We start from the raw sequence: 17,482 nt of genomic DNA on the forward strand, positions 1-17,482 counted from the left end.
TGCCGGTTCACCCATACAAACGTCTAGATTGCATCATGGAGGAAAGTTTTATCCCCACTGTTATAATAGACTACTTGGAAATTGGAATCGAACAATTGTACCGTACTGTTTTATCACACTCTTATTGCTGTTTTGCTAAGGCCATCATAAACTTGGGAATATTTGATGAAATAAATTTTGGCATGCCGTTTAGACTATGTAGAAAGTAATAAATATATAATATAGCTTAGGGCACTATCATCATTAATTGAACTCCAGGGTAATACAGTAATTAGAGAGTCTATTAATGAAGTGAAAATGACTTTAACACTAGGATGATTGTGTCACTTCTATCCAATATGTATTCGGTTATAATTTTAACAGGTTTTCACAATGATGGTTGATATTTTTTGTTAAAGTATCGTACAAAAGATAGTGAGAGAAGCCATAGAAAAATCACTAAATTTATTTCTGGGTTAATTTAGCTGTTAATTGTTGTTATTTTAGATGTTTGATTAATTTGTTATTTTAGGTTTGGTCAGTTCAATTTGGTTTTTAGATGCAAAAGTAAAAAAAAATGTTGGTTGTTAAAATTTGAATTTTTTCGGCTTAGTAGTTGGATGCGGATGGATAGGTAATGAGACGTTACATTTAATTTAAGGGATTAAATGGTAATATGTAGAAACTTGCATTGAGCTGATTTGTACGTCTTTTGTTTTAGGACTAGAATGCTATTTTATCGGATTTGGACGTGAATCTGTAATTAACAAAATTAGTTACTTCCATATTAATACACACACTTCTGGAGCGAACAAGCCAGTTCTGTGACAGATCAATTAATTCAATCTTCAACCCTTGTACAATTAATTATATCTATAATAATGTTGTGCAATCTCCTGCTTTTCATTTTATTTTAAACTGTAAATTACATTTTTTAAAAGGGGCACGGTAATTTATAGACCAGAGGTTGTCAACCGAGATTCGGCAGCCCCTAGGGTTCTGCCAAAACGGTCCAGGGATTCCACAGGTTCAAATTTGAGATTCTATGTTAATATATATACATATATTAATAGTTTATGCAATTCTTCTCACAGCCTTACAATTATGGATAGATTTGTGATGAAACGTACGTTAAAATAAAAACCCGTTACACAGGAATACCTTGAGCCTTGAAATGTTTCATTGGCGGTAAACTCCACAAAAATAGTTGAAAACGACTGATATAGACCCTATGGAATACAATTTGCTTATTCATTCTATGAATTATTTGCATTTTAGATTTCAGTTGGCATATCATTTAATAATAATAGTTCAAATATAATGACATCATTAGCAAGAAAACGACTGATGAGGGATTTTAAAAGAATGCTTGATGACCCTCCTGAAGGAATCAGTGGAGCTCCTATCGAAAATAATCTCATGAAATGGGACGTTGTTATTTTTGGTCCTGCTGAAACCCCATTCGAACATGGAATATTCAGATTGAGTATGGATTTTACTGAAGATTATCCAAACAAACCTCCATCTGTTAAATTCATATCAAAAATGTTTCATCCAAATGTTTATTCTGATGGTAGAATATGCATTGACATTTTGGAAAACAAGTGGAGTCCAACATACAATGTTTCTTCCATTTTAACATCAATACAATCACTTCTTGATGAACCGAATCCAAGTAGTCCTGCTAACTATCAGGCTGCTCTTTTATATAAAGACAGTCGCATCGATTATGCAAAAAAAGTTTCTGTAATTGTTGAAGAAAGTTGGAAAGAATGCAAATCATGATAGCCGCTATATTTGTGTATCATTTTTACTTCATTATTAGATAATATGATGTTCTTTTTCTGCCCATATTCTTATATTGAATTTATTAATAATCGTACGCAATTATATGACAATAGCATGTTCAGTATTGAGTTAATTACAGAATTCTGTAGGTAGAAACATTATTCTTTTATTTCAAATTTATGTTAGCCAAGCATCGATAGATCAGACGAATAAAAGTCTGTCATGAATAAATATGCTTAATGTGGAATCGTCATAATATTATTGATCTATTACTTATCTAAATGATTTCAGGCTGTATTAATTAATCCCCAGAATATTTGTGTGGTTACTTTCTTCCTGCCATAAATTCCCATACATTTCTGTCAAGTACATTCTATATTATCATTTCATTTTGCAATAGTATTCCAAAAAGTTTCACTGAAAATTTTTGGTTTATTATTTTTTGGCAAAGCATAAGTTTCTATGTCATTATTTAGCATTTATCGTATATGGTCTATACTTTTATTTTTATCATTTATATTGTCTATATCTAGCTTAGGGACTTCAATATTGACTTAGTTTTGCATTCTAAGGTAAAAATAGTTCAATTGTGTCTGTATGAGCAAGTCTGACAAATCATTACTGAAATATATTTGTTAGGATAGCATTTATATATTTATCCTGTTGAAGAGGAAAATTGATAAAACGGTTTAATCGTATTGCAAACCACAGCCTCTCATCCTGTTACTTGTCCATGTCAGGTATTGGGTAAGTTAGCCAGTTATTTGCTCCAGATGCATGGACTTGATGATGGAGGAAGCCGTAACCGACCAGCGGTAATGTGAACCACCCTACGACGGCGAGGAGTCCAACAATCCTCTCGAACATGATTATTCCTCACAGGATCCGAACCTGCGAACCCAAGCAGGGTAATTGTGAGCGTATTCCTAACGCTTAGCACAATGCGCCGCATCGCCAAGTCATCGTCGTTAGTTAGTGTCCGCAACTCGTGAATTCAGTCATTTTTATTATTTTTAATCATTCAAACTTTTATTTTGTATAATAGCAATACCTTTGTATTCTGTTTACTAAACTAAACTTACCAATGGCCATTCTTGACACTCACTCGACAAGAAGGATTCAGCCTTATTTGAGAGTGAGTCAATTATACATGCTATGGGTCATTATATTATACATTAGTGATTTTTGCTATTATCTCAAATGTTGTTCTTTTTTTCCTCTTCGGGGGAATTTTAAGATTTACATTTTGAGTTTGTATGATTAAACTGTGCACTTCTTAATTTTTGTTTCATAAATTGTCAAACATATTCTTTATGAATTGTTATTGGATCGATTTTTTGGAATTGATCAATTATGTCAGACAACATTATCCTTAAGTTCATGGCGCACTGTCATTGTTTATTGCGCTATGCATATTATAAAGGCATATCTGATAATAAATGGTACACTTTGATTCCCATCCATCGCTTTGTAGAAGTTGAAACTCATTTTTCCATATGTCTTTCATTTTGGTTCGCTCACGGTATAATCCCTTGAAGGCTAAAATGAGCTGACTCACTGATGACTCATGTTTTACTATTTAACTAGAAAAGTATTTTGGAAATCAATATATTATTGAAAATATTTGAATTGAATGGGTAGGAATTGGTATCTATTTCAACCATTTTGAAACTTTATTGGTGTGACGTGTGAGCCTATTATCTGTTGTCAACCCTATAATGCCTGAAAGGATATATTTTGAAATATAAAATATTTCTAAAAGGAATGATTCTTCTTTATACATGACTAAATATGCTTGAATAAAGTTCCCATTAAAATGTAAATATATAACTCAACTGTACTAATAATAATATTTCCTATTATTCTTGAAATTACAAGTTTAAAATTTATAACTGAATTATTATGTGTATGTATTTCATTTTTCAAAGTAGAGGTGTAGAGCATTTGTAAATTAGGATAATGGTATAATTTATTACCACACATCCTTTTACAAGCGAAATTCTGGTAAAATATGGGGTAGGCTTTTATTATCGAATTGTGTATACATCACTGGTGACCTTATTTTTATGTCGCACATTGCTATTAATGTCTTTGTTGTTTTTTCAGATATTTAGATTGTTGTTTTTTCAGATATTTAGATTAAAATAGGGATTGAATAGTATATAAGAAATTGGCGAACCAAATTAAAAAAGTAATATGTCTACACCAGCTAGAAGAAGATTAATGCGTGATTTTAAAAAATTGCAAGAAGATCCTCCTACTGGAGTAAGTGGGGCACCAACTGACAACAATATAATGATATGGAATGCTTTAATATTTGGTCCAGTTGATACACCTTTTGAAGATGGAACGTTTCGATTGACTATAGAATTTACAGAGGAGTATCCGAATAAGCCTCCTTCTGTTAAATTTGCTTCAAAAATGTTTCACCCAAATGTTTATGCTGATGGCGGAATATGCTTAGACATTTTACAAAACCGATGGAGTCCCACATACGATGTTTCATCGATTTTAACGTCAATACAATCACTTTTGGACGAACCAAATCCGAACAGCCCGGCGAATAATCAAGCTGCACAATTGTATCAAGAAAATCGTCGAGAGTATGAGAAAAAAGTTTGTTGCATCGTTGAGGAAAGTTGGAAAGAATGTAATTGTAGATGTTGATCCATTTGGCCGATTTTATTTTGTGTGCTTTTTACATTATGTTTTATTGATACCGTTGTCAAGATTTTTTCTTTATTGTAGCAGACAATACTATAACTAACTTTGGTAACCGCTTAAAATTATCTTTCTAAAATGTACAGTAAAGGTATAAGTGAACCACCCATGCTTGCGCCTGCCATAATGGTGTGGTCATATCTACGCATGCTTCAGAAATATTTCACCATAGAAAAGTGGTTGTATAATTACCAATAAAATTTTTCTGTATAATTTCCACAGTAAGCCATTGTGAAACAAAATCATGATATGTATCTACTTGATGAAAATGTTGATATAAATTGCACAAAACATTGTTTTCTGTCCATAGATTTAGATTCTTAAGATTAATATTGGTCTTTCAATATATTGGAATCCATGAGAGCCAGACTATTTGAAACAACGCTAAAAGCTCATTTGTCTTAATCATAACGAATTTAAAAACAATGATAGTTTCCTGGTTTTTCCATGAGTTGTATACTTCTAGTTTTTTCTTTACCTCTCAGCACTTTGTTGAAGCCTAAGCTAAACTGTGTGAATAGCAAATATGTAATAAACACTTAAACACTCAAGATATTGGCATGGACGATATAAAAAGAACGTCATTGTTACAATTACAATTAGCTTCTCAATACCAAAATCTCAAATGAAACTTGACTCCCAAGTCCCAAGTGACTTGTCTCCCAATTAATGTTTAAAAATAATATTCAATTTTTGTCTCAATTTTGCTGGTGATTATATGGAGTGTACTATTCTGCAAGTTTTCTAGCATATTGGAAATTATGATTGTAAATATTATTTATTATCAGAAACAAATGTTTCATTGGGCTTGCTTGTTTTATATGATGAAAAGCTCACTTTTACACAGTGAAGTTTGAGCCATCCATCACCCAAGCAAAAAAAATCTAGTTCAAGGTTTTATCAAAAAGATATCCACAGGCAAAACCAAATTAAATCAACACAAATGATACTCGCAACATACAATAGTTTGTATATTGGAAACTTCTTTGCTCTGTGAAATAAATTATTCTATTATGAACTTATATTTATATACCAGTAATTGTTTAGGTGGGTGATTTAATGAGGGAAGGCAGACAAACATAGACTGTCACACCCTACAAACCTACAACATTCAGGAGTTCAATATTCCTCTTGCACTCAAAATGTCCCCCAAAGTATCTTGGCCCCCAAAGTATCTTGGCCACCATTAGCAGTAAGATCACAAGTGTGTTGCTGACATTTGCAAGGTGTGCCAACCATGGAGTAAAGTTTGGTCCAGCGTTGTACTCGTTAGCTGATTTATCAGCCATTTTTGATATCTAAATATAAAGGCTGTTATTGTATAGAGAGAATTCGAGAAAAAGATTGGTTTGGTATTCGGTACAATCAGTTGGGAGTGGATAAAAAATTCAGATCTTGGTCATCGGTTTTTGTTTAACTGACATGTGTATTTCTTGACTCTTGACTAAGCGAGATTAAATTAGATTGATTTAAAAATTCGGCGCTCCAGATGTGTGTGTACGTACCAATATGGAGGTGACTGATTTTGTTCGCCTACTTTACATCAAGTTGTGTGATGGCACTGAAGCCCATGGGTAGGGGGTACATAAACTTGGCTAACACAGACAGTCCCCGAGCTTGTAATAGAATTAAAATAAGGAAAATCGGAGTAAAATTATAGCCCAACCCTAACCTGATACACACACTGCGGGAGTACCAAAAATTCAAATATATCGCGCAATGTTGTACGATTTTACTCATATTTACATCGCCTTTTTATGCCCACAGTAAAAATTAAAGCTGCGCCTTTTGTTAATAGGCATTTGAGCGTAATTTTATTATGCGGACGCAATAGATTTTAGTTTCATATGACTGTAGTAACGAATAACACCTGGTGCCATTTAAAAATCTACGTCACTTCCTTTCTGGGTTAATGTTCAAGCAGTTGGTTTCACGCCGATGTTGGTCATACATCACGTGAGCGTACGTATCAGAAGCGTGACGTCAATTAATTTATAAAACGTAAATAAACCCCGTCTTAGTCAAACTACATCATTCGAAATAACTTGTTAAAAATTAGGTCTATACGCGTAGGAGATTTAGCGAGATTTGTGTCTCGTAAAGGGATGAGTTTGATTACTGCATTCCGAAAAATGACGTCTTGTTGTCTATATCACTCACGTTTCTACTGCTAATGTATTATCATGAATAATCGCGTATTAGCACTCAATTGCTAATGCGCTGTGAACATACACATTAACATAAAGCAAATCGATGCCAATCTATACTCAATGCATACCAATTACTGTGAAACCCCAACAGAAGAGAATTATTCTTCGGAACGTTGCTGAGAAAAAATGGCATTTCCATATGTTTGAGTATTACAACTTTAATGTAATAGGAAAAGCGTGGCTCGGGGAGATTTAGCCTTTCCATTCATATTTTCTTAAATCGACAAATTTTACCGATGACCCTATTAGATCTCACTGATAGACTACGTTAAACTTGGGTTTCCATGCGACGTCTTCTGAAACGGTCTTCGGTTCGTTAAAAATGCCTGCTTTTTCACGGTATAATACCCCTTTTTCAAGGTAGCTCGCGGTTGAGACGACTCATGACAAAATAAAGTCATTACATATCTAAAATACCACATAAGGATGTGAGATCAACTGCCCGACAATATTTAGTTTTGATATATATTGCGCTCATGCTAATTAGTTATTGTTGTTAGAAAGATCTGGTATAAATATATATTCAATTTAGTACAATGAAATTACATATAAAGTATATTAGTAAATCAGAAATACATATTCATCGCCCATAACACCCGCGATACGGCTCCTGAATCAGTTGTTGAGATTACACCACTCGTTAATAGCCGACTTTTTCAACGGATATGTGTTGGTTTTCCTGTTGATAAAAAATTCAATCCATGATCGATATAAATATTTGAAATGGTTGCTTGATCCACACTACAGGTGTGCCGCGGGAACAAGGAATATACGAGATTTGCGAAGTCCAAGAAAGTGTTTTTGAACTGTCGCGTTCCATCCCATAACAAAACCCGTTGGTGTTTTCCGTTTTAGTTTTAGTATTTTATAATGCCGCTTTTTCCATCAAGAAATTTTTGGTTGCGGATTCACTTCTTTATTCTATCTTTAGCATCTCGTCGCTGATATGATTATATAATAATAAAAAAACTAACTCGTTTTTCACACAGGAGTCATGGTTCCATGCGAGAACGCAAAAAAGTAATTATCATGTCTTCGCGGCACAAAATATTTGTTGACAGAAATGAGGGCAAAACAATCGGAGATTCGAACAAAATGCAATCGCAAACGTCATTAGGGACTTTATTTTTCAGCGCTCAGGGGCCGGGAAAAGTCCACATGCATAATTACTATTTACAATTGAACGACTTTTTTATGCTACAAATCTACATAAATTCATTTGCACTTCTCCATTGTGTAAACTGTATTTTTGACCTGGTGGTTGTCCAAAGGTAATGGTAGTGAATTTTAGAGAAGTTAGGCAAGCCAAGAAGTCTGTAATTGTTGTGTATTTTTAACACATAGTAATTATTACTTATCGATTTTAATCGGTAAGTATGTTGATAGGTATTTGTCTGTCTGTATGTATGTCTGTTAGATGCACGCGATATCTCACGAAGGCGTTGAAGGTTGAATCTGATCCAAATTTTGCATGTGCATTCATCATATCTCGGACCAGAAGCCTATTGATTTTGGATGAATTATGTCATATAATTAGCGAGTTATTAATTAATTAGTGATGAAGAAATCATAAACAAAAATACAAACATAATGGGACAACGAGTCCTGGATCCACTACCACAGATATTGTCGACTTTTCATTTTACGTTGGCGATGAAGACTATCAAAGCCGACAATAAAGAAATAAATAAAAAATAAATTAATTTGCAAATTTAGGCTCCAAATTCGTTCCTATAATTGCGCCCAGCGTTCGTCGAACAGAACGCACAGTTCTGCGAGAAATACGGAAAAAATATAAATGCCCACCAGGGCGCAAGACTTGACACATACGTAATAATAAGAACCGGCATTTGGATGTAGATAGATGGCAGGAATAATCACACCAACTTCACAAAACATACTTAAGCTAACATGATGAAAATCTAAAAGTCTGCTTTCAAACTTAATAGGGCGGGCCGCAAAGAACAGTCCGGCGGGCCACATGCGGCCCGCCGGTTGGACAGCCTTCCTCATACGATATGGTGAAATACTGCCAACCGTTCGATTACCAGATCGGGGCGATGTTGAAAATCCCATTGCATGTGGACAAAAAAGTAACTTTAAAAAATGTAAATTTTATTCAGTAAAATGAACTAGATATGAATAAAACAAGAATAAAACTTGCGCAACAAATGACGCCATTCTTAGGTACCGTAATGTAGCCTGGTATGTGACAATCCTGTAAATTGATTCCATGCTCTTGGTGCCCGAGTTCGTAGTATTCTAAGAATCCAGCTATCAGCCAAATACATCCCAGAAGCAAGCAGATCGCAGTCATAAACATTATGAGCTTGTTAACAAATCCTTTCAATCTCCAATTGACGTACAGAGCGGCTATTCCTGTTGAATATATCTAGTTTTTTTTAATTTGCGGGGTAATTAACCTACCAGGAATGCCTAGAACTGAGTTGGCAAATTAGGACCCTTGTGGAAAAAAATAAAGATTTTGTCCACTCCTGACATAGAAGGTGATTATTGACACGTGATTGTTGTTATGTTTTTCGAAAACTTTATAATACACACTAATTAAAAATGGAGAATTCTAGAGAAGGAAAATTTTTTAAAACGTGAGAAATATTATGTCATGTATTAATATACAAATGCACTTAAGCTAATAATGGCCATCTAAAAAACCACGCTGTATCCGTACTTTTTAGTAATCTTGTAGATCAGGGGTGTTCAACATTTAAATACAGGAGGGCCAGATAGAAATAACTAGGTGGAACCGCGGGCCGAACCTTTCATTTAACATAAGCCTTCTAGTAGTTGTAGGCACAAAAATTTAGTTATTGTTCTTGTACCATGCGTTGATCGGACAAGCTAGCTGTTAGGGCATAGCTGTAACGTCATAGATAATACATTGGTCTTTGGTCTAGGATTTGCAGTGCAAAAGTAATTGGAATTACTTGGCGAATGTTCATTGTGTAACTATGGATTATAATGTATTTGATCCTTTCATATTAATAGCATATAACATTTCACAAAATAGGTCACTTTATGTTTCACAACAGCAATAAAGCATTCGTTCCATACATGCATGTTACATGCTATTAATATGTAAGGGTTAAATACATTATACTTGCACACATACCAAATTAAATTAAAAGCTTGTTTCGCGAGCCGCACATCATTCAAAATTGGCATTCCTCCGCGGGCGCAATTTGCACACCCCTGTTGTAGATAACCACCTCCGCTGGTCAGACTGCTTTGATGGTCAGTCATTTATAACGGGACCAGAGTCGCCGATAATTCATTTTTTGCTAAATCAGTTCCTCCCAGACGTTACAGTAGTTTTTGGAAGACAGATATACCAGAGCAGCTTGCCAACAAATGTTTAATATATTCGTTAATAATTTGACAAGGAAAAAGAAGATGGCCAGACGCTGGAATATTATCATTTTCTGTCAATCTTCAGTATAAATTAGTTACCTGTTATAACGAACATACATAATCCGTTTAGTAGAACGGAAAAATCATCTGAAACTTCATTGTCGTATTCATTAGCAACCCGTCGTGGATACATGATTATAAACATCATGATTCCATACACGACATCCATTGGTTGAAGAGGACTGTTGATTTTCCTTTGTTCAGTTGTTAAATTCCCACGTCTACACTGTCCTTTCATAGGATTTTTGACTTCATTTCGTTTGGTTGGTACATTGTACGCCGACTGATATTTTACTTTACCTCGACGCTTTGCTGTTTTTGTTTTAGACATGCCTCCAACGTGAACGAGGACAAATCCTACCAGATTGATAGGCCAAACCAAGACGCATCAGTGCCGAATATCGGATTTTGATTTATGTCGAATGCCAAACAGAATGACAGTAGACTAGTATAGTTGTCAGGTGTGTGTTACAAAGATGTAACAAAAAATGTGTATCAAATGTATTAAACAAACAACATTTGCACAAATCATATATACATTGCATATTAAAAGATTTAATAATAAAATTTGAAAGCGAGAATCATTTGTTACCTCCAAACTGTTCTGGCTACTTAAATACACGTCGTGAAGAATCCTCAACTTGTAAACAAGTGTGAACATTCATTACCAAATTCTAAAAGTAGATGTTGATACATGAACAAATCACATTATATTTGATGATATGTTTAAAAATAAAACATAACTTTTCTATCTAAACGCATAAAAATACTCGAAAGCGTGAAATTTAGGAACTGGCAACAGGAAAATACTCAAAAACGCTATTGTTACGTAACGATATAATCCGTATACGCGGTGCGTTGCAGTGAGTAAATAATAAAAGGGAGACATGCAATTCAATATTTCATTCAAATTTGGATATCAATCGTCGATACATGGTAATATTGTTATCTCGTACTTTAACATCATGCACAAGGTATCTAAATTTACAATATTAAAACCACAAAAATCTTCGCCAGGAGTTGGCGGTAGGGTTGGATTATCCGGATAGCGGTTAACCGGATAACCGGTTAACCAAGAGTTATTTTGCTATCTGATATCCGGATATTATTGTGACGGTTAACCGGATAATGGAGCAGTATAAATAATGCATATGCGCATTAGCGATTTTTATATTTTTTGTTGAGTGGCGATTGACATCTCCCAGAGCATATAATAACAACTTTTCCCCACTCTAATCTGCCTATATTTTAGCCATCCGTAGAATGCTGGAGTGAACTTCACTATTACACCACAAAACACGCAGAACAAATGTAAATATTGCGCTTATTAGAAGAGTTCATTTGCTTTATAAAGTTAGATTTGAACTGGAGGTACAGTTTAAGCAAGACTAACTAAAACGAATTCAGTTGAAAAGCATTGGTTGGGTGGGTGTGAGTTTGTTGCTTTTTCGTCGGGTGTGGCTTTTAGTTGTTGGCGTGTATTGAAGGAACGCATTTCATCATGATGTAAACCAGTTTGAATGTTGAGGACTTATTTCACAACACTTCCGATTCCATGTAATCTGTGTAGCATTTCAAAATTTTGAGTACACGACCAAATGTTATGTGCTTGCTTTTAACTTTGGTATATATGTTTTTTCAAATTTCCACGTATCAATCGAATCAATAGATATACCAGCCGAAATAAATCTATTCTAAACTAATTGAACTTAAAAGCTTAAAGAAATGGTCATCGTGAGTCTGCGACACCAAAATTTAGTACAAGTCAAAATTTAAAGAAAATATGCTCTAGACACAAAAAGAAACTTATATAAAAAAATTAACAATAAAGTAGAAATAATATAAATCTTCACATAGGATTTGAATATGAGAAAATAACTTAGCAGTCGAGGGAAAGACAATTAGGACACAGTACCCAAAAAAAAATTTCATTATATTATTCAGCTGTACTTCTGTACGATTACAGAGCTTAAATATTTATTTATTGACACATGCAACATCAAAATGCAAAATCATTTTTATTCGAGCTAAATAATACATATATAAGTATTTACAATAGAACTGTGTGGTGGTTTTTAGTCAATTCGACGCAAAAATCTTGTGAAATCGGTTCTCTGAAATTAGCAGTAACTATTCGGTTAACCGGATAGTTAAAGTACGAAATACCCGGATATATCCGTTATCCGGATAGTATAAATTATGGGTATCCGAACTAATCCTAGTTGGCGGTCAACGACTGTCGGCGGTGTAGGGAAATCCCCGTCGTTGTAAACATACAGGTTCTTGAAAGCTGCTTCAGTGTCACGCACGTGCCAATTCTTGTTGCGGAGGTTTTTGCGCGCTCCACGTTGTTAGCTAAATCATGGCAGAGAAAAGAAATAACGATGATCCGATTGACAATTTGCCAAAATATGGAATATTTGGTCCAACAAAGCCAGTTAAACACGGAGTTTGTGTAAGTGATCTGAGGGAAGCTGGCCATGAAGGTGCAGTACTTGAGTTTTGCACTGATGAAATTTCTGAAAATGTCGACGAAAGAATACAGCAAGAGGACAAATATTTCGATTCGCCAGACATGTCAAAATGTTCATACATTTTGGAAGAGCTATGTGCTGCCTCAGACGACGATGAATCAGTTCCAATGTTTGACAGATTAAAGGCGAAAATGAAAAACGTAACAGAAGATGGCGGCGTGAAAAAAGCCATACTGAGTGAGGGCGTTGGTGGAGTTGTTCCAGCAGATTCACGGATCAGAGCGCACTATCATGCTTTTTTGGAAGACATGAGTGAGCCATATGATTCAAGCTATCTGCAGGGGAAGGAGTTGAAAATAACTTTAGGGAAAGGACTAGTAATTCCAGGCCTTGATCTAGGAATAGCTTCCATGCGTAAGAAGGAAAAATCCAGGTTTTTAGTGTGTCCTGAATACGCGTATGGTGAAATGGGATGTCCACCACGCATCCCCTCTAATGCAACAATACTGTTTGAAGTAGAGCTTCTGGGATTTACAGAATCATCTATTCTTGATGAATGTGAGGGTATGAATTATAACAGACAAGAATTTACATTCAGCAAAATGCTTGAAGTTGCTAAAGCGGAGAAAAATGAAGGAAATGATCTTTTCCATCAGAAGCAATACATTAAAGCTCAGCATAAATTCATGAGATGTATCAACGCAATGGAATCTGTGCGACTTAAAGACGAAAATGAAGAGGTCGAAATGATAAAAATTGTTAGCAAATCATATCAAAACATGGCGCTTTGCTGTCTTCGACTGGGTAATTTTGGAAAAGCTCTCGCAGCCGGCAGACGCGTTTTGGAATACGACCCTGACCACGCAAAAGCGTTGTTTATCGTTGGTAAAGCGTTACGTCATATTGGTGATTTCAAGGAGGCAAGGAAGTATATGTTGCGTGCTCGTAAATTTGCGCCGACTTCTGATGACATAACCAAAGAGTTGAAGCTGATCGACAAGACCGAGGAACGTTTTCGTAACGCCGAAGTAGGCATGTATAAGAAAATGTTTAGTGGACATGTAAACGTCACGCAAAACGGGATTCCAACACCGCGCACGAAGGTCACGTCAACTAAACAACAACAGGGCATAGCAATGTCATCGTTCCAGTCGGTCATCAAAGGCCGACTGGAAGATTTCAAGAAAAATAACGCAATTCTAGAGCTCGGTATTCCCATATCAGCATTTACACAACACGAAATTCTTTGTGCAGCAAATACTGCAGAAGAAATGAGACTAGATGTGGAATTGATAGACAAGCCAGGGAAGCCAAAACAACTGAAAATCACTAAACCGAAGTTTCAATAATTTTTCAGCTATTTGCCTGAATACCTTTACACTTTGTCAGTATAAATTGGAATTGGTTGCTGATGTTGCCATTCGATATCACTTGCGGAAATGTCAAAAATAATAACAGTGTGAACACAAAGTTGAATAAGTTCGATTTCTTTTCTTGTTGTATGAGTTGTAGTATAACACCCGACACCTCCACCCATTAAAATCACTACTAATTGATATGAGTGCCAATTTGTGTAGACAGATGATTTTTTGTTTTGCCATCACTGCCCATTGTTTCTTTCTACATTTTTTATGATTCATCAATCCATTTTAACATGCTTGATTTCAAGGTGTTTTAATAATCGTGTATCGACATATAAATACTTTCGATTAGGATTTCATGGAAAATTTCTTTTCAATAAAAAATAATAATATATCTTTGTCTTTTTCATCTATTCTACGAAAAAACGTGGAAGTTGAATTTGGCAGTTGCTTGTGGAAACACCCATCCAACACATACTTGCATTTCTAACAACAATGCCAACTTAGTTGGTGCTTTAGGGCGTGACTGTAACTTAAATAGAACAAGTTAGCGGAACAATTTGCCTATATTTTCCATAACTTGGATGATACTGTGCAATTTCAAAAAAATACACTCGTCTATGAAGACCAAGTTAATTAGAAGAGTCGGAATCAGTTTGCGATTTTATCTCTTCGCGGTACACAGAAATGTAATGTAAAAGTTGATTCGCTGCTCAAGAGAGAATTACTTAATCGTTTTGACTTAGGAAAACATAATTTTCTTCTTTCTAAATGGCTCAAAATTTGGCGTGAATTCTCTCGACTCCGCACCACAGCCCTTGTCAGAACAAACAGTAAATTCGTTATATAAGTACTGTTTTTATTCATTTTCAATTCATATGATCAAAAAGACATATTTAGGACTACTATAATGGTTTGTCATTTATTTCGTTGAAATTAATGAAACTATTTCGAAAATTACTGCACATGGTAGTCTGTGGTTGGGTATATTCAATACCCTGTATACTGTATATTTGAATATATCCTCTCTAATTTAACCATCAGTGTTTCCCAACCCAAATTGGGTCGCCCGAAATTTTCTTGATTACCTCCTTTATAATGACTTATTTATTATTGGTTTAGCATGTATTTTCAGTCATACATACCATCCCTGGCGCTGTGATGTTTTGGTAAATATGATTTCGACTGCACCATACTTGACAGAGGTATAAAAAAAATTTAAACGCGAGAAAAACGTAAAATTAATGATACTTTTCACGCGTAACGGCGCGCATTGGAATGTTTACGTCTTTCTACGTGCATTTCCGTCGGAAAAAGTAACATTTTTTACATTGAGGGTGGTCTGTGCAGTAATAATTAGAGGTGTGACGTCATTAAAATTGTCAATTGAAGCCTTGAACTTGAAAATTCTCCAAATACAATCGTGAATTTTAGAGTAACCATTCTTGCTATAATAGTGGTATTGGTGTTGTTCTGTTGGAAATAAAAATTAATTAATTAGGAATAATTATTTTAAACCACGAATCAAGTCGAGGTTAAAAGTCATCCGAGAATTGTGTGTCGAGTTATTCACTTAGTTATAAGTCTCGCTGTGGGTTAGTTCGTGACGAATCCCGGGTTAGTGATCTGATTATCATATTTGGGGAAATACTCTACTTATTGGCCTGTCAGCAGATATTCATTCTTTTTATATATTTGCGCAAACTAATATTTGTCCTGAGGAACAACTTGTAACTACGATTATTTTTATATATTCACAATCGCGAATAATTATTTTTCAAACGTTAAAAATTTCTCAAAGATTTATACGGCCTAGTCTTTCAAGCCCAACAATGTTGCTTCATTTTTAAGGAGATATATTGCTTTGAGAAAGTCCGAGCAATTGAGTTTCGACTCTTCTAAAAAAACTCTCCCGCACCTTTCCTGCTTAACAAGTATTCATTCAAATTTTTATTAGGAAGGCACATATATCGTCCCAAATTCTAGCCGACTTGTCTGCATGTTGACAGTTTTGTAATTACTCACCAAAAAAACAAATTTTGAAAGTTTCCGTTATAGATGTTGGTGGAGGTAGGTACATGTATGTTGCTTGAGGTTTCCTGGTCAGTAGGGATTTGTTCAAAAAGAATTGTATTAGAACAATTGTTTTAAATCAAGTTTTTTTTTGCTTGTTTTGTTCAAAATGGCTGTACTATTTGATTTTTTTGTATCAAATAGATTGAAGAAAAATGGACGTAAAAACTTGCCAAGCGCTTCTTATTTGCAATAAATCTTTCAAAACGCCACAAATATCGATGGCGGCTCATGTACACCTTCTCAAACTGTAGTTCAGTGGTTGGCGCAGTAAGGCGCAACCGATAAGCCATTAAAGTGAAATGAGTTTGTATAACCTTGAAAAACTCTATCACTTCAACCTTGAAAACAAAGTATGCTAAGCATAAATTAACCGAACAGTATTTACCGTAATAATGCCTTCATTTTACGAGGGAAATGTCAATACATGAACTCAAAATCCATATTATGGCGCCATAACAGATTTGTTGTGGGGTCTTTGCATCAGAGGACTCCCACAATTAACATAGGCTAGGCTAGGGTGTCTCGTCGTTTATATCAGTAGATTACCGCCGATATAAGCATATTCTTCATTATCGCAACCCACTTGTTTTGCGGAAGGGCTGCACTTGATCTAATTGCTTTTGTAGTGGGCTCGTGAGCTGATTTTCATGATTTTTCTTACTTAAAACGCCTCTTTGATATCTCGGCCAAACATTCCGAGTATAATCTTATGACTTTGGTGGAGATACAAACGTGGCTATAAATGTACGCAAGTACGAAGTCAAATTCAAATTTAAAAATTTTACTTAAATTTTTGAAATTATAATTCCGGCTGCTTGTGCAGCTGCCAGAATGCGACGTTTTGGCGTAGTTTCGCGGCGATGCAAGGGGTATTTCAATAAAAAAATACAGAAAAAAAATTGATTTAAAACAAGCCTTTGTTTTAAAACACGATGTTTTTTAGAATTAAGAAAAAACAAAACCCTACTGGTCAGGCCAAATTTACGACTCTTAGACAAAAAGCGTATCTTGATTCGTGATACAGCGATTTCGCATAAGCATATTACCGCTTTTAATTTTCAGTACTGGTTAACGTTATTTCCATATTTATCACCGAAAATCTAAGGTTGGGTGTTTTCTGCTCAAGTAATAAATTAAATAACTCTGACTCACTGGCAAGCACGAATGGGATGCGTCAGAACGGACAAAGGCAAATTTTACAGTACTCAAATGTCGTTTGCGATTAGAATCGATACAATAAATTCACATTTAATAGACAATTAATTTTGTTAATTATAATTCTTATAGTTACATATTGTTGTAGCAAAACTACATTGAAGCCATACGTGTTTCTACAATATTTATTGCCTACTCCTTGCTAGCGTTATTATTAACTGTGATACAGCTTGCAGAGTCAAGATGTCAGTAATATTTGCCTTGAAATAAGCTAGTCAATATTCTCTTA

The 17,482-nt window shown here is 34.9% G+C and overlaps 3 protein-coding genes and 1 pseudogene across 3 annotated transcripts; 3 read left to right on the plus strand and 1 right to left on the minus strand.

The window, feature by feature from the left end:
- Positions 1-1,222: 1,222 nt before the first annotated feature.
- Positions 1,223-3,874, plus strand: LOC120337107 (ubiquitin-conjugating enzyme E2 A pseudogene; annotated as a pseudogene).
- A 52-nt stretch (positions 3,875-3,926) lies between these two features.
- On the plus strand, positions 3,927-5,510 carry LOC120337108 (ubiquitin-conjugating enzyme E2 A). Its single transcript, XM_039404829.2, has one exon. It carries the CDS (start codon positions 3,964-3,966, stop codon positions 4,432-4,434), a length of 471 nt encoding a protein of 156 aa, XP_039260763.2. The 5' UTR covers positions 3,927-3,963; the 3' UTR covers positions 4,435-5,510.
- Positions 5,511-8,792: 3,282 nt separating this feature from the next.
- LOC120338084 (uncharacterized) lies at positions 8,793-10,558 on the minus strand. Its single transcript, XM_039406018.2, has 2 exons — positions 10,167-10,558; positions 8,793-9,077 (listed from the first exon to the last, which is right to left on the minus strand). Exons 1-2 carry the CDS (start codon positions 10,456-10,458, stop codon positions 8,818-8,820), a joined length of 552 nt encoding a protein of 183 aa, XP_039261952.2. The 5' UTR covers positions 10,459-10,558; the 3' UTR covers positions 8,793-8,817.
- A 1,791-nt stretch (positions 10,559-12,349) lies between these two features.
- On the plus strand, positions 12,350-14,356 carry LOC120337473 (inactive peptidyl-prolyl cis-trans isomerase FKBP6-like). The gene has a single exon (XM_039405253.2). It carries the CDS (start codon positions 12,490-12,492, stop codon positions 13,948-13,950), a length of 1,461 nt encoding a protein of 486 aa, XP_039261187.1. The 5' UTR covers positions 12,350-12,489; the 3' UTR covers positions 13,951-14,356.
- Positions 14,357-17,482: the final 3,126 nt, after the last annotated feature.

This window comes from Styela clava, chromosome 10 (genome assembly GCF_964204865.1).
Source record: "Styela clava chromosome 10, kaStyClav1.hap1.2, whole genome shotgun sequence".
Classification (NCBI taxonomy): domain Eukaryota; kingdom Metazoa; phylum Chordata; class Ascidiacea; order Stolidobranchia; family Styelidae; genus Styela; species Styela clava.